Here is a 25,454-nt window from a genome sequence, read left to right on the forward strand (position 1 = left end):
TTATAAATGTGATCAGAAGATGGAAAGATCAAATCTGATGTCCGATCCGCATTCAAAGCTGTTGTAAGATGATATATATATGAAGAGTTTATTTGAGATAACTCCATTTTAAAAAATGTGCATAAATTATGTTTTTATTATGTTATTGTGTTTTTATGTGTTAGCTGTAGTTTTTCAACCCAACTGCAATCTGATTGTTATTAATTAGAATGCGCAATAAAAAAAAAACATGATTTTTGAACATTTTAAAAAACAGAGTTATATTATATAAATCTGGCCATGTGTCACTTGAATTTTTATTTATCAGGTTTCAACTGAATTTGTTGGCTAAAGAACATGTATTGTTAATAAATCATATTGCTGCCATTAAAAAAAGCAATAAGACAATTGTGTCACTACAGAAAACAATGAAATGTCTCCTGGCTTAATAAACAACTGAACAAGTGATAGAAAGAAAACAATAAACCCCAGAGATAGTTCAGTTTAATCGCTTGAATAAATAAAAAGTACATTACTAAACAGCTGTTGATTATCATGCTTTTAAATAGCTTTAAATGAATGTTATTATTAACATAACTGATGCATAAATGCTGGAACTTTTTATGCATTATAAACATGTTTAAAATGGACCACACCGTCTTTGTCAATCGACTGTAAAACGTCTGATCAGTATATTTGAAAGTGAGCGGACGTGGTCCCATCCTTCCAGTTACGAAGTGTTTCCACCACTGTCGACCGACAAAGCGGACACGTTCTCTCCCGGTCGAACCACAGACATAAGCACTCTTCACAGAACACATGCTATAGAAATAGAAAGGAATGTTATTGGTTCAACCCCCAGCTAATCAGTCAACGCTATGCCCTTTGTCAAGATGCTTTGGATGTCTACTTACAAAAAGAATAAAATGGGTTAAGAACTTCTGGTTTAAAGGTTTCTTACCTGACAAAGCAACGCAATTGGCTCTTTGAATTCAGCCTGGCAGATTGCACACACATCACCCACCTCATTGCACTGCTGAGCACTGGCTCTCATACCATAGCTCTGTAAAACACACACACACACACACACACACACACACTGGGTGATCTTTCCCACCGCCTTGATGTGTAATCACATTTACAAAACAATGAGTACTATAACAAACAATCCATTGTATATCCATTAAAACGTGTGAATTCAATGCTGTGGTCGTTTATTAACCTTTGTGTGCATGGTGGTCTAATCTGTAGGACCGTTTTTAATGTTTACTTAAAATTATGCTATTTGTTGTTTTCTCAACCTCAGACATTTAGATATATTGAAGGTTAAAAAAATTCAAGGGCTGTCAAACAATTAATCGTGTCCAGAATAAAAATTTGTGTTTACATAATATATGCCTGTGTACTGTGCATATTAATTTTGTATTCATAAAAACATATGTTATAACATGTAAAAAAAGTATGATATATAAATTAATAAACATTTATACATCATTTAAATTATTGCTAAATATAAATAAATTAGGGCTGTCAACGTTAACGCGTTAACGCATTCGTTTAATTTTATTTTAGATTAACGCGTTAAAATATTTAACGCAATTAACGCAGCATCCGTTTGTTTGGTCATCCTTTGTCTAGCGTTACATTATATAATCACGCTCTTATTCATGTAAAGGGTTTTAAACCACTTAAGCCCTATTTGAAACAGTTGATTTGACGCGGCAAAACGCAACGCGGCAGCAGTCCCGTCTCGTGCATACAGTCACGGGCTAAAGGCTGCGTCAGTGAATCACTTTTAGCAACCAGTATTAAGTTCTCTTTCCTGCTTGAATGAACAAAACCACACAAGATTATGCCAGAAAGCCCGTTTGTCTAGCATTTTCGTAAGCACAGACTTCAACGCGTTAAATAAAATCCTAAATGAATGCAAAGAGTTGTTAAAATGGGAGAGGCGTCAGATCTGCGTAGAGAGACAGCTTTTAAAAGGGACGCATTCTCAAACCTGCTGCTGTGACTCCTGCCACTAATGTTAATCAAAGAACAAAAGAAAAGAGGAAATCATTGTGTTTTGTTGCTTTAATGAGAATTCTTCTGTTTTTAATTTAGCATTAAAGACTGTAAAGTGTTTGAGAACTTCATTAAATTTCTGTATATTTCCTACCTATTAGACATGAGAGCTCTCAATTATACTGTTGAATGACTATAATTAAAGTTAAAATAAATAAAAAATAATCAATAGAGATTATATAATTAATAGAGACATCAGTTGCAGTACTAATATCAAAATGTTGGCTTTCATTCATAAAATGATGCCGTTAAAGAAATCTGTTTTTTCTACATTAATCTGGAGAAATTATTAGAACCTAAAAGTATATTTTAAAAAATTAATGTTATGTGCGATCAATTGCGTTAATCACAGAAAAAATGTGTGATTAATCAGATTCTTCTTTTTAATCGATTGAAAGCACTAAAATAAATACAAATACATATACATTTAGGAAATATTTACAGTACGTGTATGTGTTTATAAATACAAAATTAATGTACACAGACATACGTTATGTAAACACTTTTATTTTAGATGCGATTAATCGTTTGCCAGCCCTATAAATGACTACATTTCTTACAGAAAATGAATAGCAACTTTTTCATAAATGTGATTCAACAAAGGCAACTGACAAATATTCACCTTATATGTTCCTGTATGTGGTATTTTTACATATATTTTTATGTCTGTATTGATTTATCAACTGTGAGTTTACAAGACCCACAAACATGAACAAGAGTTAATAAAGAGTGAACAAGAAGTGTGCAAAACACAAAGTATTCTAACAAAAAATAAAGAAATAACGCTAGAAATGATTGGATGTATCTAAAATGCACTTTTTATGTAAACAATCTTTTGTCTTTGTTTACCTTTTATATGTCAAGACAGGTTACTGCACTCACCTGTGAGCTGCAGAGAATAACAAATGCTTTACGAATGCCAGATATTCTTCCACACAGATCAAACGACTGCAATAACACACACACACACACACACACACACACACACACACACACACACACACACACAAGTAACATTTTAAAGTGATAGTTCGCCCGAAAGTGAAAATTCTGTCATTATTTACTCACCTTCAGATTTGTTCCAAACCTGTAAAATGTCTTTGTTCTGCTGAACACAAAGGACGATATTTGGAAAAATGTCAGTAACCAAACAGATCTCATCCCCCGTTGACTCCCATAATATTTATTTTCCCTACTTTGGCAGTAAATGGGGAATGAGATCAGTTTGGTTACCGACATTCTTCCAAATATCTTCCCTAGTGTTTAGCAGAACAAAGAAATTTATACAGGTTTGGAACAACCCGAGGTTGAGTAAATGATGACAGATTTTACATTTTTGGGTGAACTGTCTCTTTGCACAGCCAAGACCGTTTTGGGACAACCCCCATAAATTTCTGTATGAATGTTTGAAATGTCTCACTCTCATGTTTTTAAAAATAAAGCATTTGAAGTGGTTTACAAAAAAAACATTCTAAGCAGACATAATTCAGGTGATGAATTAAATCAGCATTGCTACGCTTTTTTAATAGACTGAAATGAATCAGATAACTACCTTGCACAGACTGTAGATGATAATCAGCATCGCACCCAGGAAGTAGCTGTTGGACGGATCTTCTCCCATGATGTACTTGTACCACAGCTGGATGGGAACCAACGCTCTGAAGAGCTGACTCAGCTCCTCTATCAACATATAAAACTTCCCCTGCAAAGTCACAAACAGATGCTGACCTCTCGCATCTACACACCGATCAATAGAAACACAACATTCATATGGCATGAAGCATTTCCTTACTGCTGATCACAGATGTTTTAGATTGAGACAGCGTCAGATACACATTTGAAAGTGTGTCGAGTAAGGCATTTTTGTATTCTCTGATCAACTTCCTCTGATCAACACCGATAAGAGAGATGATACACGATAAATATCTATAAAGTTCAAGAAATATTTCTCATGATCTTTAAAAACTGATCTGAAGATGAAAATTACAGTATTGTGAAAATAGAATTCTGCCAACATTATCATTTCTTTCATTAGAAAACCAAAAGTTTTGATCATTTGGACTGAAAAATAAGAAACAGTAGCGCGAGACCTCAAGAAGCTTTTTTAATTAATTAAAAAAGTACTGTCACTGAGCCTTAACTTCTACATATGTAAAATATATATCCATATATATATATATATATATATATATATATATATATATATAAACTAGGGATGTAACGATTCACTCAGCTCACGATGCGATGCGATTCAAGATTCTGATCTCACGATGCGATTTATTCACGATTTATTTTTACAAAATGAGTTGAAACAAATTAGAAATGAACAACTTCCCTTGCATTATTTCTTAAATGCTTCACGTTTCTTTGCATAATAAAATAATGTTTTATTTCAAATAACAAAACTAAACTGCAATTTTATAACAAATTAATAATAGAAAAAGTCTCTTTAATATAAACAAACTAATACTGTCTGTGCTTTTCTTGGATTTTTTGCAGTTAAGAAATATCAGCATGTCCACGTTTAGGTTTGCAGTGAAAATAGCGGCCCCTACTGTTCAAAAAATGTATTGCGATTCAGTTCACACCTCAACCGATTTGAATCGTCACTCATTATAACCGATTTTCAACCTGCTCACGGTGAATCGTTACATCCCTAATATAAACAATATCGATAAATATATAAATATCCATCAGAATGGATTATGTCATAATAAACATAACAATAAACCTGTTACAAAACATAATTGTGATATAAATGTTTTATGAGTTTGTGTCTTACTCTGTCAAAACAGCCATCCAATAATAACCCACTATCCGTTTGAAATGATGAACACCAGCAGTCAAAATTCTCATTTATGTTATAAATGTTATTCTCATTTATAGCATATGTTGACAAAATATTAAATGCTCTCCTACTTGTACGTCGTTTTAGATAAAAGCGTCTGCCAAACGAATACATGTAAATGTAACTAACCCAGCCTTGATAATAATATCAATAATATCTGTACAAAAAGAGCGACACTGAAGCACGGACACAAGATGACGACATTAAAACAAACCACATGTCCTTCCACAAGCTGAATTGGAACCATTTCTCTGTTCCATCTCATCTGTTGGTACTTGGTTCATTAACTGTGAACATCTTACCCTCCAGCTTTAAAGATGCTGTGACATTGGGTGGGGGGAACATGGCGGCAGTCCAACGCTCTGCTGGCAATTTCACTGCACAGCTAACAAAACTGGCATCAACACAGTACACCTGCTACCAACATAACATTTAACAAAACCCACACAACCCAAACCCTAATCGTAACATTAGAAAAGAAGCGGGTGAATGCAAAACTCATCTGATTACAGTGTCAAAGGACATCTCTCATAGCTTTACATGCAGCTCGGTCTTTAGCGTCTACACTAAGCAGAGACACAACAAAACTACAACGCTACCATTACAACCAAGGACGCAATTGTGTAGAAAGCTTTTTGCTTTAAAGCAGGAATGTATTTGTTGTTCGATGTCAAAGAATTCATTGAGCCATAAACAGGTTCTATTACTGTTGATCATATTTAAAGGGACAGTTCATCCAAAAATGAAAAATCTGTTATCATTTACTCACCCTCGGGTTGTTTCAAACCTGTATAATTTTCTTTGTTCCAATGAACACAGAGAAAGATATTTGGAAGAACGTTAGCAATTTTCAGTTCTGGGTATATATACATATATATTTTGCTCTGTTGAACACATAATGAGATCTTTTGAAGAATTAAGGAAAACAAAGAGTTTTCCGGCATCTCTTACCTACTATGGTAGTCAATGATGTCCCGGAACTGAAAATGACTAACATTCGTCCAAATATCTTTCTTTGTGTTCATCAGAACAAAGTAATTTATACAGCTATGAAATTACATGAGCGTGAGTAAATGGTGACAGAATTTTCATTTTTGAACTATCCCTCTAAAGCTGCAATTTTTTATCCCTTTAAAGCTGCAATCGCTGCTTCTCCGTCAGCGTACACAACAAGCTTCTTCAGCTTGGTTACACAAGCAACACGCCTGTGGACACTGAATAGTGGTCATTGCCTGTCGACGCGGACAACGATGCACAAGTATAAATGAAATTGCCTATAGCATTGTTGTGGTCTTTAAGTTTAATTGAACATTTATGTCATACTGGTACATGTGAAGATATCCAAAAAATCCAAAAGGTCATGCGCTACATATACACACCATTCATTACTACTTTACACATACTTTCAAAGCATACATAAATGTAAAATTTAAACTAAAATGTCATCTAAATCTAACTTTATATACTTAACATAAACACACATACGCATTTACGCATGAACCTTAAAAATTAATTTGGGCTCAGATAGGAAGCTTTAACTGTTATACTAAACTGCAATCGAATGAAAAGCAACCCCATGCACAACTCTTCAAGTAATTGTGAGATACACGCAGAAAAGCAATGGAGGAATTTCCTCACATGTTTATAAATGACTTATATTATAAATTAATGCGCTGTGTGAATCAAGCTTATTCAAATTATTTACAAATGACTCCATTTCTGAGTCAATTCTGGCTCACGTCAAATTCTACAGTAGACAATCTTATGTCTTAAGTTGTAATCGGTCGCATCAGATGCCAGTCGCTGCACAGGATGCATAATGACTTGTTGGACTCCACCTGACAGCGATTAATCACCCTGTTGGGGAGCTTGCTAGCTGACTGACAGAGATCTGTAACCTCCGTATGCAAGCAATTCATCTTAGCCAGCATCCCAGCAGTCCTGCGCTCGCTCACACCTACAGCCATCAGACAACTGAAGCTGGAATCCATCCAGCTACTGAAACACCATCATTTACTCTTAGCTCTAACAACCCGCGTGTGTGACTTCAAGACAACAACGAAAGAACGAAAATAATTATCGAACGCTTGAGGAGGTCCTTTAGGGTGTGAAAGCGTTTCGTTTTTTTTTGTTATCGTTCAAATGGTTCGCAAATATATTATTGCTGTGCTCTGGTTTGAAAACGGCTCTTGTTGTGTATCGATCCTCGCTTCTTCTCTTCATCATTTCCAGCATTTTAAAGGAGTTGTTTACATCAAAATTGGGGACAAATTTTGAAGTGAACTACTCCTTTAAATACTTAAGTCATATTTACAAGATTACTACAAATCACTATATACCAATGATAGCAGTGGAGATTTGAAATTAATTTTCTCAAAATTCTTCGTGGCAGCACATGAAGAACGGAATACATGTCAATTTGTGTGAATTGTTTTGTGTACTTTGTTGTATGTATAGCTACAATTGAAGTAAAAAAGCTTTTGCCTTTGTCAAGAATGGGAAGAAAAGACAAAAAAATGGACATAAAAAATATTTGAAATGTTTCCATTTTTTCTACAAAAACGACACAATCATGCATCACATTGTGATTGCGAATTCCAAGATTGTAAGTAGCAACTCTTCAGGAGGACTTGTATGGGGACAATTTCTTTCATCATGGCAATCCCAGAATGCACTGTGACTAGCTCTATAAAAATGCATCCAATACCAAAAAAGTGTCAATTACATTTCACTATTATAAGCACTGCAAGATATTGAAGAAAAATTAAGATATGTAATATGACATTCTATAATAATGCTTAAAGTTTGTCAAATTTAAATTCTATTTAAAATATATATATCATTCATATATTATATTAACCAACGCACATGTTTCACATTCTTTCTAAGAAAAGCATCACTCTCTATGTCTTGCCATTCTCTCTGCTATCCGAATCAATCAAAAACTGTACATACCTTCTTAAAAAAAAATTATCACTCAGTTATTGCAAACCATTGTGAAATGCATATTACAGTTTTTCAATAATTTCATTATATCTTGCAGTCCTTCTATTTACCTTACTAGCAAGCAACCACATTCGCTTTGCCAGGTTTTGGAACACAGCCCTTGCCTCCCCACTGAACGTCCATCCACGTGCACTGAAGTGTTATGGACGTTGTGATTACATAGACATGCAGAGGCTTGTTGCTACAATTATGCAAGAGGTTACACAGACACGTAGGACGCACGTGTATGTGTTGTGATTCTGTAGTTATGGTGATACTGGGCAGGGAAATCAGCGGAAAGCTTGACACATTGACCATGACATCATTCCCTGAAATTGTGCCACCTGGGCACGGTGGAAAATGCGTGTTTGTGTGCGTGTTTGGCTTCCGTGGGGCGGGTGCGGAGATGATTGGGGTGAAGATAATAGCTGGATGTGTGACGTGGAGAGCAACAGCGGTGGCGAGTTCTTGGAACAGATCTTCAAAGCAACAGAAACTGTGTGCAAGTTTCAATATCCTGGCGGAGAATAAAGTCAAACAAATGCATGCAGTCATGTATGTTGTAAGAGTAAAATGTGTTTCCAAAGCGCCAATACAGAACTAAAGCAACGGCGTCAACGAATGCCATTGTGTGCGTTTGTGCGAGTCCCAGAGAGAGATGACCTCATCCTAGCCCCACTGGGCCAATGAGCTCACACGCTGCCTTCCATGCAGCCAATCACGCAGGCAGGGTGATACAGCTCATTATTTTGTTTTTATTCTTCATTAGGTTTTACTTGCCAGTAGTGCCCAGTTTAAACTGGTGTCTTGGAATTGTGTTGCAGGGATATCCTCTAAGCTCATGTTATCTCATCGCACTTTATCTGTACAATGTGAAGACTGGGCGATCGAAAATTGCAGGAAGTTAAAACTGCCATCTAGGCACAAATAAAATAAAACTGCTTTCTAGGCACAAAAGCGAAAAATAATGCATCGCAAACATGCGGGAGATTTAAATGTAAAAGAAGCCCCAAGAATATGCCCCACAAAACCCAATGTTCGCTTTTATGCAACAATCTGTATACCTTCATCAAAGCAGTATTAAACAAGCCTATGCAACATATTAGCATATTTTGTGATGAATTCATCTGAAGATATTTCAGCATTTTCAACTGGTCACGCAAAGCAAAATCATGATAAATGTTGTCTTACCCTGGACTTGAAAGCGAGGATCATTTTCGGCAGGAACAGAACGAGGCATTTGAGCTCGATGGTGAAATATTTCAGCACAAAATCTGTTATCCCAACAACCCAGATCAGGTCAAAGAAATTAAAGCTGTCAATGTTCGGCTTGGCAAAAATAAGGCTGAAAGAAACAAATTTTAATATTCGTTTTAATACATGATTTCAGCATACCGAGAATAAACATGAGGAAATAATAAAAGAAATGAAAAATGTGAATTAAAATCGGTTCATTGGTGGATTTGTTTGAAAATTAAATGATTAAAAATGATGGAGAACTAAATACTCACAAATGCTGCTATACACAAACAAAAAATGAGACATCAATCTGAAAACGACAACATGGAGTAAATGAAAGCCGTTTAAAATATAAAGAAAATACCAAACTTAAAAATGAATGAATGTTTGAAACATGTGAACTGATGACATGTGAGTGTCACCTATTGTGAAGTTGTTCAGGGCTGAAAGTGTAGTACAGATACGCAATGTTGCCAGCAAGAAAGATCATAATCCAGAGGGTTGTAAATACAGACCTCTCCTCCTAATAACACATCCAAACACAATAAAATGTAGCAAACAGAATAAACACTCAATATTTATCAATAAATACAGTTTAGTTTCCAAAAAAACCATCGCAAATGTTCAATTATAGTAACAAGGGTATGAACAGAGGTTCATGAAAAAAACAGGCAATGCAGAACTGCGATTTTGCCGCTTGATTTAATAAACCATTTTTAACCCATTATTTCATTGGACTATACTTGTAATCTCTCATTTATTTTCTCAAATCTTCTTTTACAGTGTAAATGAAAGAAAACCGAACCTCTATGTATAACACAGAAAAATCTTACCCGCAATGCAACCTGGTGCTTCAGAGACGAGTTAGCGAAGGCAAATGTGCTGATCATTCCGATGCAAATGGCAATACCTGAAAATCAATGTAAACCCCCTATTAAAAGATTTTGGTACACAAAAGTATGTCCACATCACACTCATATGTGGAACATTTAAATAAATTAATATGTATCTGTCAGAGATATCTGATTACTTTGTGAGCTCCTTGGGGTGCAAACCCATGAGTTTGGCCTTTCCACCAACTACAGGAACAATAATCGACGTTATGCACATGTTAGCAAAAGGTGTAGCTACTAGCTAAAATAGCCAAATCCCATTAACCAGAAGGTGTTCATATACTCCTGGACATGTAGTGTATACTGTTGATCAAGAGAAGTTACCGAGCTTGTGCTGGAAGCAGACTTTGGTAAGGAGAATGAGAATGAATGGAAATCCTCTCTGTAGCCATGTGACCACAGATTTGAGCTCAGAGAGAGCAGGAGCAGGGGTGGAGGTATCATCTCCTGAGGGGACAACATCAAATGACAGGCTGTTAGATATTATAACATCTCAAACAAAACTCAATACATTTGATAGTATACATTACAATGACACCTGCAAATTTTCTAAAATTCACTAGAAGTCCACCAGACATTAAAAAAAGTCACAATTACAAAAATTCCAAATATTCAAAAAACGATAAACTGTCACGATGGCACCGTTGCTAAAAGTTCTCACCCCCGTCATCCCTGCTCCCGTGCCTCTCAGAGGAGGTTGCCGCGTGCAGAAGAGCGGATCGGTGCTGGCCGGAGTGGTGATGATGGTGATGATGATGGTGGTGCTGAGGAGGCCGAGGAAGATAAGGTGGGTTCTCGGTCCGGTGAGAGCCTTCGTCCCTCGACGAGGACGCCATTTGGATAAAGACATCCGGGGGAGAACCCAGAACAATCCCTGCAGCCTGGAAGGGAGCTGAAGACACGTTCCCAGCAGAGACCCCCACCAGACCAGAGAAAAGCTGCTGTGGGGATGTAGGAGAGTTTGGCTTCAAACAGTCAAACACGCCACCTTCATCAAGACTGCTCTCAGAACCGAGAGTCTGACTTCTGTTCCTGTAAAAGCGAAGAGAAACAACAGTATTTAGTGTAATATTCAACTCCTGGTCTAACAATGTGTGTCAAGGGTTTTGAGTAAAATGAAACCTTTCTGGCGGCATGCCCTCCGTGTTGCTGCTGTGGCGTCTTTGCATGGCACCCACTTTATCACCAGGACCTCCAAAACTGAAGAGAAATGTGTGAATCTTTGTGAATTATGTTACATTCTTTTGAAACGAAAAATAAAATCATTTTGGGATCAAATGTGTGAAGCTTGACGTCAAACATAAATACTTCAGATGTGCATAACACAATAAACAAACGGAACGAATCTCTTTGCTACGAATGTGTCGTTTAGTGACCAATATAACATTTCTCGCGCTCAAATATCCATCAAATGTCTTAAAAATGATCTTACCTTTGTCATGGCCTAAAACACAACGCCACACATTAGTATTTCGTCTATGTATTATTCGTATTTCGCACTCAGAAACAAAGAAACACTAATCAATCGACTGGAGAACGAAGACAGGAAGCGACCCGGTCTGTTTCCGGAAGTGCACACGCAACGCGACCAATCACGACGCGCCGTTCCTCCACACTTCCGCATAGAAAAGGCTGTTGTTGGGCTGTCTTATTATTTCTACAACTCGTTATTTCTACAAGTCATTTACAACTTTATTACAATTTAATCAATACTATCGCGATCGTGACTAGAACTAAGTAGACGAGCACGCGCATATTACGATCGCTTTGATCAGTTGACGGTCACAAACGGCTTTATGTTTTTGCAGGCATCTGTCAGTAAGACATCGCAGATCTATTTTTTGCCAGTTATTAACATTTCACGCATAAAATGGGTTAAGTGTTGATAAAACCTGCTGTTTGTCCAGCTGTCGAAAGCGATTGGTCCGTGTTGTCGGCCCATGTCGCATTACGGTCACCTTTATTTCACTCGATCGTTACCAGACAGAGTGATAGTGATGCACGTGATGTTGTGCTAAGCGGATTTCTCGGTCTGAGATCGGTAGTGCTGTTTAAATAGTTTGATCGGATCTACCTGGGTCTGGTGCACATCCAGAAGAACGCCTCCATGGTGTTGCGCCGGCTTTTGCGCAAGCGTTGGGTCCTGGGGGTCGTGTTCGGACTGTCTCTCATTTACTTCCTTACCAGTACCCTTAAACAGGTATGTTGTGCATGCTATGGGACATGTTGCTGCATCGATATTATTGTTGATCCTGGATAACCTTTTTATCAGCCAGTCAGCTAAGATTAGGTTTGGGGTTAATATATTGGAGTGGACGTGTATATCATTCTTATAAGGGCTGCACGATAATTTATCGCGATTCCACTAAATCCTATTGAAATCAAGCTGGCTGCGATATGCAAATATTTTTTAATGCGTAGCTTGTCCGTGAAGCACGTCTCTGGGATCAGTAGGAAATGCCGCTCGATCTAAAAGCAGTGCGAGTTTGAGTCGCTTATAATGTGCATTTGAAAAAGCAACACCCCTCAAACATGATCATTATAAATATACTTTATTATTATAAAAATACCTGATGAGGCTTGAGTAACAGTGATAAAAAGATGTCCATAGGCATTTCCTAGATTCTAGAACGTGTTATGGTCTTCTTCTGCAGTGCGTATTTGGAGTTTCCGCACGAGAGCGCCCTCTGGCTTTCGGATGCAGCAGCATTTTCCCGTACTTCACTCAAAAGCTGTGCATAAATCACGTGACATTTATCGCGACAGCCCTTATTTCACGTTGATTTTAGGGGTTAGTTATGGCCAGAGTTTAGATTATGGGTGTGGTTTAGGTTAGGACTGTTGACTACTGACAATATTGTCCAAGGACCAACAAAAGATGTTTATGTTACTTTGCAACGTCACATTGACTTGGATGAACAGATCTAACAAATTTGGCTGATATCCGTAGGACGCTATTATAAATCTTTCAAATCTAAAATTGTCGTTCACACTAAAGCTGCATCTGGGTAGTTATATACAAAATATACTGTACCTGTGTCCTATGGTGTGACAGCAGAAATGTAGGAAGCAAACTGTTAATAATAGATTATTTTATCTTATTAATATTTATCATATAAAATAGCATAAGAGAGATTTATTTTCATTGATAGTTTTTTTCTTTTTGTTGCTGTCACACCATAGGAAACATTTACGGTTTATTTGTCAACTACCGATCTGCAGTTTTAGAAAAATGCAGACCACTTCTTAAGTAAACACACTTTATACACAGAATGACACACGTAGTTTAATTTTTTAAGTCTTACATATATAATTAAGATATTTGTTTTACATTTTGATTTGGCTTGGGTTAGGGTATTTGTTGGGATTCTGTTCAAACGTTTGTGTAATGTTAAACAACTGAAACTGGACGTTTTTCTGGTCCAGTGTTGTTTATGTTTTCTGAAGTGATTTAAAATCTTCAAATGAATAAATATATTTAAATAATACACTGTATATGTTTAAAAGTCAGACTCACTTGTAATAATGCATGTGATGTGTGCTGTACACAGGAGGAGCGAACCATCCGTGATCGGACCCTCCTGGAGGTGAGGGACTCGGATCATCACATCCAGTGGAATGTCAAGTTCAACCTGGGCAACAGCAGCAGGCAGATTTCACAGTGCAGAAACTCCATTCAGGGAAAAAATCTCCTCACTGATGAACTGGGTAAACAGATGGCACCTTCATTTATCCGTTATGTAAAGGTCCAGCGTGTGAAATTTAGCCGCATCTAGCGATGAGGTTGTGAATTGCAACCAACGGCTCACTCCACCCCTCCCTTTCGAAGCACTACGGTGGCTGACACGGCTCTAAGATGTCGTCATGTTTTCGCTTCTTTGTCGAAGGATATAACGTATTTAGAAAACGCCCTCTGTAGAGCAGTTTGTCCGTTTAGGGCCACTGTAGAAACAACATGGCGAATTCCATGTAAGGGGACCCACGGTGTATGTAAATAGAAATAGATCATTCTAAGGTAAAATAAACATAACGCTTTATTATGTAAGGTCTTTATTCACCTCTGAAAACATAGTTACGTTTATTATATTTCATTTCTGTCAATAGATTCTCTAAAAAGTTAAATTGGACCTTTAAAGGAATGCACTACCATGTAAAATGTCGGACCATAGGGTGTCAAGATAAAACAGTCAATGCATTTGGTCATCATGACAAAGGTTGTGGCCCTAACACACATTGACTCCAAAAGGTATTTAGATGCTAAAGCTGCACGTACAGGCCCTCAATATATCAAACGATCGTACACCATAAAACTCTACGTACGCTTGCTTCCACGCAAAACTTGGCATTTATCAATATGGACGTGAGCGGTTACTACGACACAGGGCCGTTTCTAGCTGTTTGGGGGCCCTATGCGAGATACTATTTGGGGGCCCCTATTTTTTCAAACTCTGAGGTAGAGATTCCTAACTTTTTCATATATTCTGTGACGATGCAGCAGTCTGTTACATTTTAAGAGGAAAGCAGGCTAGAGTACATTAATAAATGCAACAGATACAGTGTGTTCTTGAAAAATGTTTAATGTAAACTTTGAGGTGGCATAACATAAAAAAGCTTTAACCCACCATTCCAAAACAGTAAAAAATAAATAACTAAACTTACTTAAATAAATAAGTATATAATGGACCAGCATCCATGTTATTGCACAATCAATAAAAAATAAATTAAAAAAACTAGTTATGTAGTTTTTAAGGACCAAATGACAGCCCAGCCCAAAGGTGATTTTGACCTGATTACCCCATGAACACTTACATGCTTTGCAAATGAATGCATAATGAATGCATGCAATACATGCAAATAAAGACAGGTACTTTTAATTCTCCAAAATATAATAAAATATGAGGCTGAACTTGCAGTTTGGGGGCCCCCTGGTGGCTGCTGGGCCCTATGCAGCCGCATTGTCCGCATATAGCAAGAAACGGCTCTGCTACGACAAGTGACAAGTCTCAGCTCGTGTACGCAAGTTTTGAAATAAGGTGACGGTCCGTGTACGCTTTACCCTTTTGATAACTGAAAAGGAATAATGACAAATAGATTTTTTTTTTTCGTTTAGTATAACAAATGTAAAAATTGATTCGAAAGCAATTTCTTATTTTTTATTACATTAATAAAGTATTTTCTTTTCTAGCCTAATTATATGAACATTTAATTGTTTGTTAACGGGTGCTTTGGTGTAAAAGAAAAAAACTGATGAGATTTAAGGCTACTTCTAAGATAATTTACCAAAATTAAAATACACAATTAAAAGTAAGACATTAAAAACTACAATAATCAATATAATTACAAGCAATCTATTTGCAAGGTGATAGCTTCTTTGTATGACAAATATGCATTAATGAAAACAAACAACACGCATGCTTTAATGTTTTTTTTATTTGTGCGATGTTTATTTGTGCTTGGGTGTGTGTGAAAGACGCGCACTGGGTCACAGCTCGAGGTTCCCTGCCTTTGTCTGGCAGGCTCCAGGCTGGTTTGTGGGGGCTGAAGACCGCTGGTCCTGCCACTCACAGATCTGAAAGAGAAAAAAATAAATGAAGCAAACATAAAACTACGTGCTTGATTTAAGCAGCCTGAAATGCAAGATTAGCAGCATTAGATTTTAAACACTTATCCTCTTTAGAAATATGCATCTGTCCCCTCGGCCACAGACCATTTTTTCTTCACCTAAATGAAAAAAATTGTAAAAAAAATTACATATAAACATTATTCTATAATTGCGACGCAAAAATGATCAGTAATGTATATCTACATTCGTTTGTACATTAACACATTAATGTAGGCTAACTCAAGCAAAGTTCTTCAAGACTGAAGTCAGATTATAATTTTCTTTAAATGCACTACACAAAGTAATTTAAAACAACAAGACTTTCAGTGTAAAAAATAATAGTGAAACAATAACAATTGGCGGTGATGTTACAAAACATACATATCCAGTAAAAAATACGAGCTGCAGTTCGGTTCATTACGCCAACACTGTTGACCGCAGTAGTGATGTCTTTCCAAACATGTTTTTTTTAGTTCCTTTGATTCCGCTTTTCCATGTTAAAGATTCCATTTCTAAATCGGAAAAGTTCCTAATTTTGGCCGGATTACGTTTCTCCATGTCGCAAAATCTAGGGGCGAGGCATCTACACCCTGAATTTATAGGGGCGTGATATGTAAATTATGATCGATTTCAGCCGGCGCATTTATCAAGGTACGATTATTCGTACGACGGAATTGGACGCATACGAAAGTTTAATGAATCACACGTGAGCGTTGTCGTAAGAAGATTATTTCGCTCGGATGTACGCTGGTTTCTACGTTCGTTTAATAAATGAGGGCCATCGGGTGCAGGAATATCATTGCATTGAGTAACAAACGATCAAGGCATTTAATCGAATCTTTCTTTTTTCGTATTTAGGTTATGTATGTGAGAGGGAGGACTTACTGGTGAATGGATGTTGTAATGTAAATGCTCCCAGCACAACTCAGTACGTCTGTAAAAGCTGTCTGGCCAACGGCTGCTGTAGTGTCTACGAGTTCTGTGTCTCCTGTTGCCTCCAGCCTGACAAGGTACTTTAGACAACATATCTGCATTGTCTCATCACACAAACCATGTGTAGTGTTTGAATTACATTCATCCAGGAATTTCTGAGGGTGGTACTACTGTCATCGAAATCCGTACTGTCAGTGTAAAATCCAGGTCTTTCGGTCACTCGCGGTATCAAACACAATCTAGTCTCTCTGTTAAATGTCACTTCCTTTCAAAAGCTCAAGGATCCTACGTATGTGTCACTACGTGTTGTGTAGTTGCGATAGGGATGTAACGATTACCGGTTTAATGGTTTACCGTGATAACAACGTCCAACGGTTAGTATTACCGCGTCATATTTTAATTACCGTTAAACCGCACCAGTGTTACGGCTTGAAAAACCCACTCCAGCATCAAACAAGGTTATCAAGAGTGTAACGTAGATGCAACATGAATGTGGGTTTTGTTCATTAATGTCAGGAGAGTAAATCAGGAGTGTGGAGTATTGACATTCGGAACAAAATAACGTACCTATTTATTCTTTACTGCTCCTGTGAGTTTGTGATGACAGTGCTTCACTAATTAGGACTTTATTTCAAAAATCCCCATCATTTCTATTCATTTTTCATGAAATGATGTGATGCGGTGAGTTTGAAACTCCGTTCAGCTTGTTTCTTCTGTTATGAGCGCACGTCATGCCGCTTTCTCCTGGGTCATAAAGAACAACCTATTTCTCACAACACACGCAGACGTTGTTTAATCTGAACTAGGAAACTTTTACCTCATGCCTCCAACGTGCCATGACCAATATTAATGTTATTTATGTGATGTAAAATTTATTTTGACAGGTAAACTCTGTATTAAATTTGGTTTACATCGGTATTTTTTTCCAGAACATGTTAATAAAATTGTGGTAATATTGATAATCGGGATGATGTTGTTCACTATAACCGTGATCTGAAATTTTCACACCGTTACATCTCTTAGTTGCGACAATGAGAAAAATGTGTCATGGTTAAAAATCGGAGACAATTTTTGCTGAAAAAGTTCTTTCGGACATGCAACACCCTCTTAATCCATTATAGATTCTATTCTCTTTGCTTTCGATTTACTACAAAACCACTTAAGTTTCTACAAAAAGAAAAAAACTATAAGTGATAGCTCACCCCCAAAAAAGTCTGTAATCATTTATTTACCCTAATGTAATTTAAGACGTGTATATGACTCTTGCTTCTATGGAACACAAAAGAATATATTTTGATAAATGTCTCAGTGGTTTTATGTCCATACAATGGAAGTCAATGGGGACAGTTTTGTTTGGTGACCAACATTCTTCAAAATATCTTCTTTGTGTTCGGCAGAAGAAAGTCATACAGGTTGGAGGGTGTGTCGATGAAAATATTTCTATTTTTGAGTTAACTATCCCTTTAACAAAGGTAATAACATTGTTCACGCATTAACATGTAAGCCATGTGTTTAGTCTGTTTTTGGCATATTTGTGCAATTTTGTCATGCATGTTAATTGTGAAATATAAATATGTCTGAACTTGCGATTATCACCGCTAGGTGTTAGTTTCATTTTTATCATATTGGCGAAAAGTGTGAGTAATAAAAAAGTCCTAATGCGCCGGTCACCCCATCTCTGTCACTGACCTGGAATAGAAAGAAGTAGTCCATCATGTTTGGAAACTTCCCGTTAAGAAAGCAATCTCTCCTGTTTCTTTCTCATCAGCAACCTCTTCTGGAGCGATTTTTGAACCGAGCTGCAGAAGGTTTCCAGAACCTCTTCACTGCAGTGGAAGATCATTTTGAGTTATGTCTGGCTAAATGTCGCACATCTTCACAGGTGATGAAAAATGTTTTTGTTTTGTAATTTATGTACAAAAGAAGTGTCTCATGAGTCTTAACTAAACAAAACACAAGTTCCAGGTTCACTTTGAGTTGAACATGATGAAAGCAATGACATGTGGTTCATTGAGCAAGCCTGTGATTTGTTACACTGCTTCAATTCGATAACTCGAATTCGATTTGCGAGTCGTTTCCCCCAATGCATTATAAATAACTAGCTCATTACATCGCTCAATTCTCCATTCAAACCCTACTGATAAATGAGCCGTTTGATTGGTCGATACAGTGAAGCGCTCTGTCTGAGCGTGTGTGTGTTGATCATGTGTACATGAACAGAAACAAACAACCGTCGCTGTTGTCTCGTTTCAGAGCGTCCAACATGAAAACACTTACAGGAACCCACAGGCCAAGTACTGCTACGGAGAGAGTCCACCGGAACTGCAGCCTGTCTGACTGTTATGGGAAAACTGGCTGATGTAATGAAGGAGAAGGTCTTCTCGGTGCTCCTGTTGACCTGAAACGAACAATAAATCGATCAACAGGACTTGAAGGACAATGCAGTTTATGCCACAGAAGCGTTTCTCTGTTTTACCTCATATATGAACGATTTGAAGATTCCACACATTTCTACCCGTCATTCTAAGAGCAGGACTTGTAGGGTCATTTTGCAAGATTTTATTTTGCTTGGATTTCAGCAGGAATCATTGTGTTGTCACACTCATCACCTCAGACTGTTTCATAATGTTGTCCGTCAGTGTATTAAATGTGAGCTCTTTTAGAACCTGCATGTAAACTGCTCTATGTAATTTAATAAAGTCAACGTGATTTTCAGTAGCTTTACAACTGAGAATGTTTTAACATGTTCAAACTCAAACGAACGTTCAGGGTTTAACAGTACTGCATCCATGCAGAATCGTCCACGCCAATCGATTAATTTCGACAGCCCTGTTTAATACAGGTTAAGCTGAATTTGTGATGATCAAAAAGTTTCAGAAGTATAGCATCAATACTAAAATGAATTATTAAACATCAGAACAATGTGAAGGAGTGACATAAGGACATCTAGAACTGCAGTCCCACCACAAAAATCTGGACAAGCGCTTTAACAAAATGACACGCCTCACACTTTAGCTTTTAAATCTTTAAATACACCGTTTACTTCTAAATTTTAGTGCTGTATTGTGATTTTTGATTGGAAAATAAGCTCATACATTATGCCCTTGAGACGGCTTATCCTGCATTAAATGTGTTTTTTCATCACATTAAACAATTTATACTGCGTTTTTATTAGATGCTTAAAGAAGGGACAGTTTAATTTGACTCACCCTTAAGTTGTTCCAAACGGGTATACATTTCTTTGCTCCGTTGATCACAAAAGAAGATATTTGGAAGAATGCTTATTTTTCCCCGCTATAATAGTCAATAGAGCCTAGAACTGTTTGGTTACAAACATTCTTCCAAATATCTTTTTTTGTGTCAACTTTATACAAGTTTGGACAACTTGGTGGGGTAAATAAATGATGACAGAATTTTATTTTTTGGGTGAACCATCCCTTTAAATACGATTGATATAGACGGTTTTAGCAGCAACAAACGTTATGTGGCCCAAACTTAATTTCCGGTAGACCTCCGCCAAGAATCAATCAACTGTTGAGTAGTTTTAATTGAATACAATTAATATACAATAAAATATGATTATAAATTAAATATAAAACTAATTGTTATATTATAACCAAACACAGACTGGAAGTTATCATTGGGCCAGGTACGTGCGTCCGATGAAAGCGCCTGTGTCACTGGGAAATAAGAGATTTACAGGAATATAACTGTATTTGGTAGGACATCTTAAAATGTGAGCACAAAAATGAGGAAATGTATCTTGATTTATCTTGCATTACATCAGAATTGGTTTTGGAACCCATCAGAATTGGAACCCTTCAGTAAAAAAGAAGTTACATCAGAAAAATCTGAACGTAACTGTACTTGACATCACTATAGGAATGATTTCTTTTCCTGCGAATAGACGTCTGCTAAACATCTTTCAGAGAAAATAACTTTCAGTTATGCATATTGTTCCATCAAAAGTTTCACTGTGCTGTCGATTTCTCATATTTGTCTGTCTGCCAATGGGCTGAGTAGAAGACTCACTCGGGGATACATGGCCACTATTAAACAATCAATCATCCTGGTTATTTCAAAAGAAAAAAAACATCTGCATTGAAATTAGAAAATTAACACGTTTTTCCCGGTCACGTATGACAGTTTGATTAATTACAGTCACATGAGACTATTACATTGCTGACTGAGCAGACCACCTGCTTCCCCTGCTTTATACGATCAGCGTCCTCTGAATAATGAATTTTAACTTAAATTCTGTTGTTCTACTAGAAAATAATAGAAAACATAAGTAACACAATTGCATTTTATAACCAAATTTGCTTTATTATCAAAATGAGTCACGATACAAATAAAAAAACTGCAACGTATACACTTGAAACCCATTATGAATAAGCAACACAAGTGTATTTTACTAACAAAATAACTTATTAAATAATGGCAATATTGTTGCTATAAATAAAATAAACAATACAATGTATAAAAATACGGTTCTGAAAGACAACATAAGAAAACATGATAAGTAACCAAATGTTTTTCATAAACAAAAATAGTAGTCCTATGCTGTAAAAAATATATTTACAAATAAATCTGAATAATCCACATATTCTCTCAACTAAGGAGGTTATAAAAACTATGCATTATACGCAAGTTGACATGCACCGATATATCGGCCGATAAAAGCAATTTTTCACACTAACGGCTATCGGACGAAAGTTTAAAAACAGCCGATGATCAGGGCCGATGTATCCTGTTTGTGCTCTGTATTTAGAAAACGTTAAGAAACATCACCAATTCGATGTTCAATATTAATAGTCATCATGTGAATGAATAAGTTAAGGAATGTTCATTTAATCTTTAGAATTGGTATCGGCAAATATCACTCTGAATAATCGGCTATCGGTGGAGAAATACAGGAATAAGAAAGATGTTAATGTCTGTCTTGTGAACAAAGTTGATCATATTTGTGCTTCATAATGCACTTGCATCTACAAGGAGGGTGTTTGAGGAGTGATCCTAATGTAAAGTTCAGCTTCTGTCCGTGTTTCACCAAGTCCTCCAACTGCTCCATAAAACCGATGGAAGACTCTATAATAGTGCGGCCCCATTGCAGACGGCTGTACATGTCATCATGATTGAAGTCAGGCTTTGTTTCATTTCTGCATTGTTCTTTCAAACCTCCCTCAACACATTTCTCGCTACGGAACAACTCTTGCTCCATCGTGTTGATTTTATGGAATATGTCATTGTTTATACTGTGTATGTCTCTCTGGTGGGCATATATCAAACCAAGCGCATCCTGAATAAAACGAAGTCCGCAGACACCTTTCTGGATTTTGTCTTCAGTTGAAACGGGCGTTTTCAAGTCAAGTTCTGGAATTGGATGAGGCCAACATTTGATATTCTCTGCATTGGTATTGAGCTGTAGTGAAAGGGACAGACACAAAAATGTTATAGCGTTAAAATAAGCAGCCTTAAGAGTACACTGTATTAATCCATAATAAATATCAATATAAAACGCAAAACCCTTACAAAAATAACTTTATTTAAGCATGTTATTAGACATCTTTTAAAAATAAAGTTTTTACTGTAAGAATATTTGGCCTAAACAATTCTTACACTGGCCTGGGTGTCCAAACATTAGTCTTGCATTAGTTAATAAAAGAAAAAATCAAACTTACATAAACACATCGTAGGTTTTCCATCGTGCATTTGGTAAACAATATTCTTTTCGTAACGTTGCAATGTGTTGGTCTGCATGGCACGGCCAGCAACATGATCAAAACCCACAAGCTGAGAAGTCCTAAAACAAGAAAAGATAAAGTCATTCTGAGCACAGACAATAAAGCAGGAACCTAAGTATCTAGTTCATTCTGGAAATAACCGGAATCGACAAAATAATGTTAGATAATAATAACAGCCATACCTGTTTTGGGCTCCATGGAGAAGATTCACAGTATTTGTCTGTCAGTGAAAAGCAAACTCTTCAACGTATTATACACATTCTTTCAGCCATCTCTCTTTTATACCCCTGTAACTGCTTAGTCACAAAAAGGAAATTTAAGTCACAGGATTGACGTTATCTCACAATCTTAATGCGTAAAAAAGAAAATCTTTGCTATCGTCTTGTGGAGGATCTTTGCTCTGATAAGTCTGATTTATCATACTGGGATGTTTTATTCATTGACGTGACGCAGTCGTAGACTTTCAATTGATCATAGGTGAAATGAAGTGTCGGATGCTTGTCTGCAAGAATCACTATGTCCATCATATGTGATGTCTGATCAAATCTCGTGAAGCCCCCGATTTACTTTTAAGGGACTTCTAAGCGTTACACGTAAATTCAAGTTGCATTTGGTTGGGTCATCAGACACAAACGTTGGTGTTTCTGTAACTCAATTGATAGAGTATATTGCGTTATTGCGACGTGATGCGAGTTCCTGTGGTGAAACAAACGTGTAGGCATGTTTTCTATGGCCTCTAAGTCATCTTCTATAAATGGTCTCATGGTTAATGAGAGATTTCCTTACACGTCTAAAAGAGAATGGCTGACACCCTACAGCAGGGAATATCCTGCGGAACGCAGAGCAGATGCAGTGTGATGTGGCCTATAGCACATAACATGACAACACAACACAACACAAATGGAACACATTACATAATGACACAACATTACGTACATTTTCAATTCTTTCATTATTATTCTTTAAGTCACTTTGCATAAAAGTGACTGATAAGACTGATGGGCTGTTCAAATGGTCTTTAATCGCTAATGTCCAGAAACCCAAATATGCATCAAAATGCATTTTATTCTTTTCCGAAGTTGTTTAGTCACACTCTTGGAATACACGATTCTGTAAGTCCCATGTTTGGACACACCTATTCATTCCTTATTATTAATAGTAAAATCATCACAACAATGCGGCTTTTAAAATCACAGCTCTCTAATATTTGAGATTCTTTGGAACAGTCACCAGATGTATTGTGAAGTTGTTCTGGTGCATGGAAAAAAAAAAGCAACACTATTTATGGACAAAGCAACACGTGTGATGTTGAAGGGTCAGTATCAATACAGAATGGAGGATACAATTTGGAATCTTTTAGCCTGTGTGCCGAAAAACGTTGGCAAATTAAAATATGGTCATCATAACTCCATCATCCTGACCCCTCAGCATCACAAGTCATGCTGGTTTTGTCCATAAAAACTTTGTGTTCAGATTTCAGTTCAGTTTTCATTCATGAGAATGAGAGCTTTGTCTACAAAAGTAAGTCTTTTAAATGTAAATGTAGTCTGTCTAAAAAGCTGATTTTGACAAACAAAAGCATCTCGTCTACATGACTGCATATGTCTGAATTTTAGTCATATTAGTGGTCTCATTCATTTCTTTCGAAACTCAACATTTATTTACGCCTCAAGAAGTTGCTTTGAGAAAATGCCAGGAGTAAGGGTCAGTATAGTGCTAAAATACAACAGAGTTTCAATTTGTTTGATTTTCTTTCACATTTGTGTCTTTCACATCATTTTAATGAGTTTACTCTTACTTCAAAACACGAGAAAGAATATTAAATAAAGAGTGAGTGACCTTGAACTTTTGACCAGTGATGTGTTTTACTTTCAAAGAAAACAAAAATGCCATGAGGTATTATATGTACAGAGAAATGTAAACCACATTCAACACATTTTACCACTTCCCTTTTCTGGGTTCCATGAAAAGATGGAAAGTGATTCAAGCACCAGATCTTTCCTCTGATTTCAGAGCTAACGTCACTGTTTAGGCCATTTGCTTTAACCTAGCTGGTGCTTCCCAAGTATGCAATACGCATACGAAATGTTTAATACAATTTTAATTATGAAGTCAGTTTAAATAAGGCAAAGACTCCTGTAATTCTCAAGAAGTCAATCCTATTCTTGATCAGGAGAGGATTTATTCATGATAACAAACTGGCAACATTAAAGATGAACATGACTGAGATAAAATAATATAAGTTGTCGAACGGTTTTCTACGTAATTTTTGTAAACTGAGGTTACTCTCACTTCCTGCCCACAATCACGTCAGACGCTGTCAATCATGTAAATCATTCGGATGTGTAGAGGGGTAATTTTACTCAATATTGAAAAGAAAACTCAGCACATCATTCTGTGAAATGTTTTTCGCATGCACCTGTATCCATAAGACCCGCTTTGTCTTTGTGTTACCAATAATAATTCAATTGACCTCTGCCTTGAAAAAAACAAACCAGTTGTTTGTTACTGATGTTTAACGGAAGAGTCGTTGTAAAGGGAGTTTATATTTGATCACGCCCTGATAACAGAAGAACGCACTGGAATCATTCCTGTCACAACATTCCAAATTCCTTCGGCCAGACAAAAATGAAATGACGTAACCAAGAAATTCATTATTTTTACGAGGATGCAACATGTGAACAATTACGTTTGACATATTTTATGCACATGACAGTGTCGAGATCTACAGCTGATCAACAAGAAGATTAAATATTTGTTAGGTTTTACTCATCAAATGCTGAGGCTCACCTTAGTTCAATGTTTCTCTTGACCTTGACCTTTTGATCTAAAGGCGTGTGCTTACAACTCTAAAATGAGTTTAGTGGACAAAAAAAATAAGTGTAAAGTGTTTGTTTCATTATAAATGAGGGCTGTCAAACGATTAATCGTGATTAGACTTTAGAATAAAAGTTTGTGTTTACATAATATATGTCTGTACTGTGCATATGTACATTTTGTAAATATAAACACATACATGTATATATTTAAGAAATATATAAAAATGAACAAACATTTGTATATAATTTAAATTGTTGGTAAATATTACTAAATCCATATAAATATTTCCTAAATATATATATATAAATATATATACGTGTGTGTGTTTATAAATACAAAATGAA

At 36.5% G+C, this 25,454-nt stretch overlaps 1 protein-coding gene and 1 long non-coding RNA gene across 6 annotated transcripts; both read right to left on the reverse strand.

Moving 5' to 3' along the window:
- Positions 1-466: 466 nt before the first annotated feature.
- On the reverse strand, positions 467-12,206 carry rnft2 (ring finger protein, transmembrane 2). Of its 4 annotated transcripts, none has more exons than XM_057326558.1 (11): positions 12,086-12,206; positions 11,134-11,211; positions 10,673-11,043; positions 10,336-10,458; positions 9,952-10,028; positions 9,541-9,641; positions 9,071-9,224; positions 3,599-3,748; positions 2,929-2,994; positions 941-1,042; positions 467-801 (listed from the first exon to the last, which is right to left on the reverse strand). In XM_057326558.1, the coding sequence occupies exons 1-11, from the start codon at positions 12,181-12,183 to the stop codon at positions 667-669; spliced, it is 1,455 nt and encodes a 484-aa protein (XP_057182541.1). In that variant the 5' UTR covers positions 12,184-12,206; the 3' UTR covers positions 467-666. The 4 variants fall into 4 exon arrangements, with proteins under 4 accessions (XP_057182541.1, XP_057182548.1, XP_057182558.1 ...); XM_057326565.1 differs by having other exon boundaries at positions 11,444-12,114; XM_057326575.1 differs by lacking the exon at positions 467-801 and having other exon boundaries at positions 971-1,042; positions 2,896-2,935.
- A 1,521-nt stretch (positions 12,207-13,727) lies between these two features.
- On the reverse strand, positions 13,728-25,259 carry LOC130549391 (uncharacterized). Of its 2 annotated transcripts, XR_008962177.1 has the most exons (5): positions 22,473-25,259; positions 22,228-22,349; positions 18,824-21,968; positions 18,236-18,372; positions 13,728-15,732 (listed from the first exon to the last, which is right to left on the reverse strand). It is a non-coding gene; the product is annotated as an uncharacterized LOC130549391 (long non-coding RNA). The 2 variants fall into 2 exon arrangements; XR_008962176.1 differs by having other exon boundaries at positions 22,228-25,259.
- Between the last annotated feature and the right edge of the window lie 195 nt (positions 25,260-25,454).

Source organism: Triplophysa rosa, linkage group LG2 (assembly GCF_024868665.1).
Source record: "Triplophysa rosa linkage group LG2, Trosa_1v2, whole genome shotgun sequence".
Lineage (NCBI taxonomy): Eukaryota > Metazoa > Chordata > Actinopteri > Cypriniformes > Nemacheilidae > Triplophysa > Triplophysa rosa.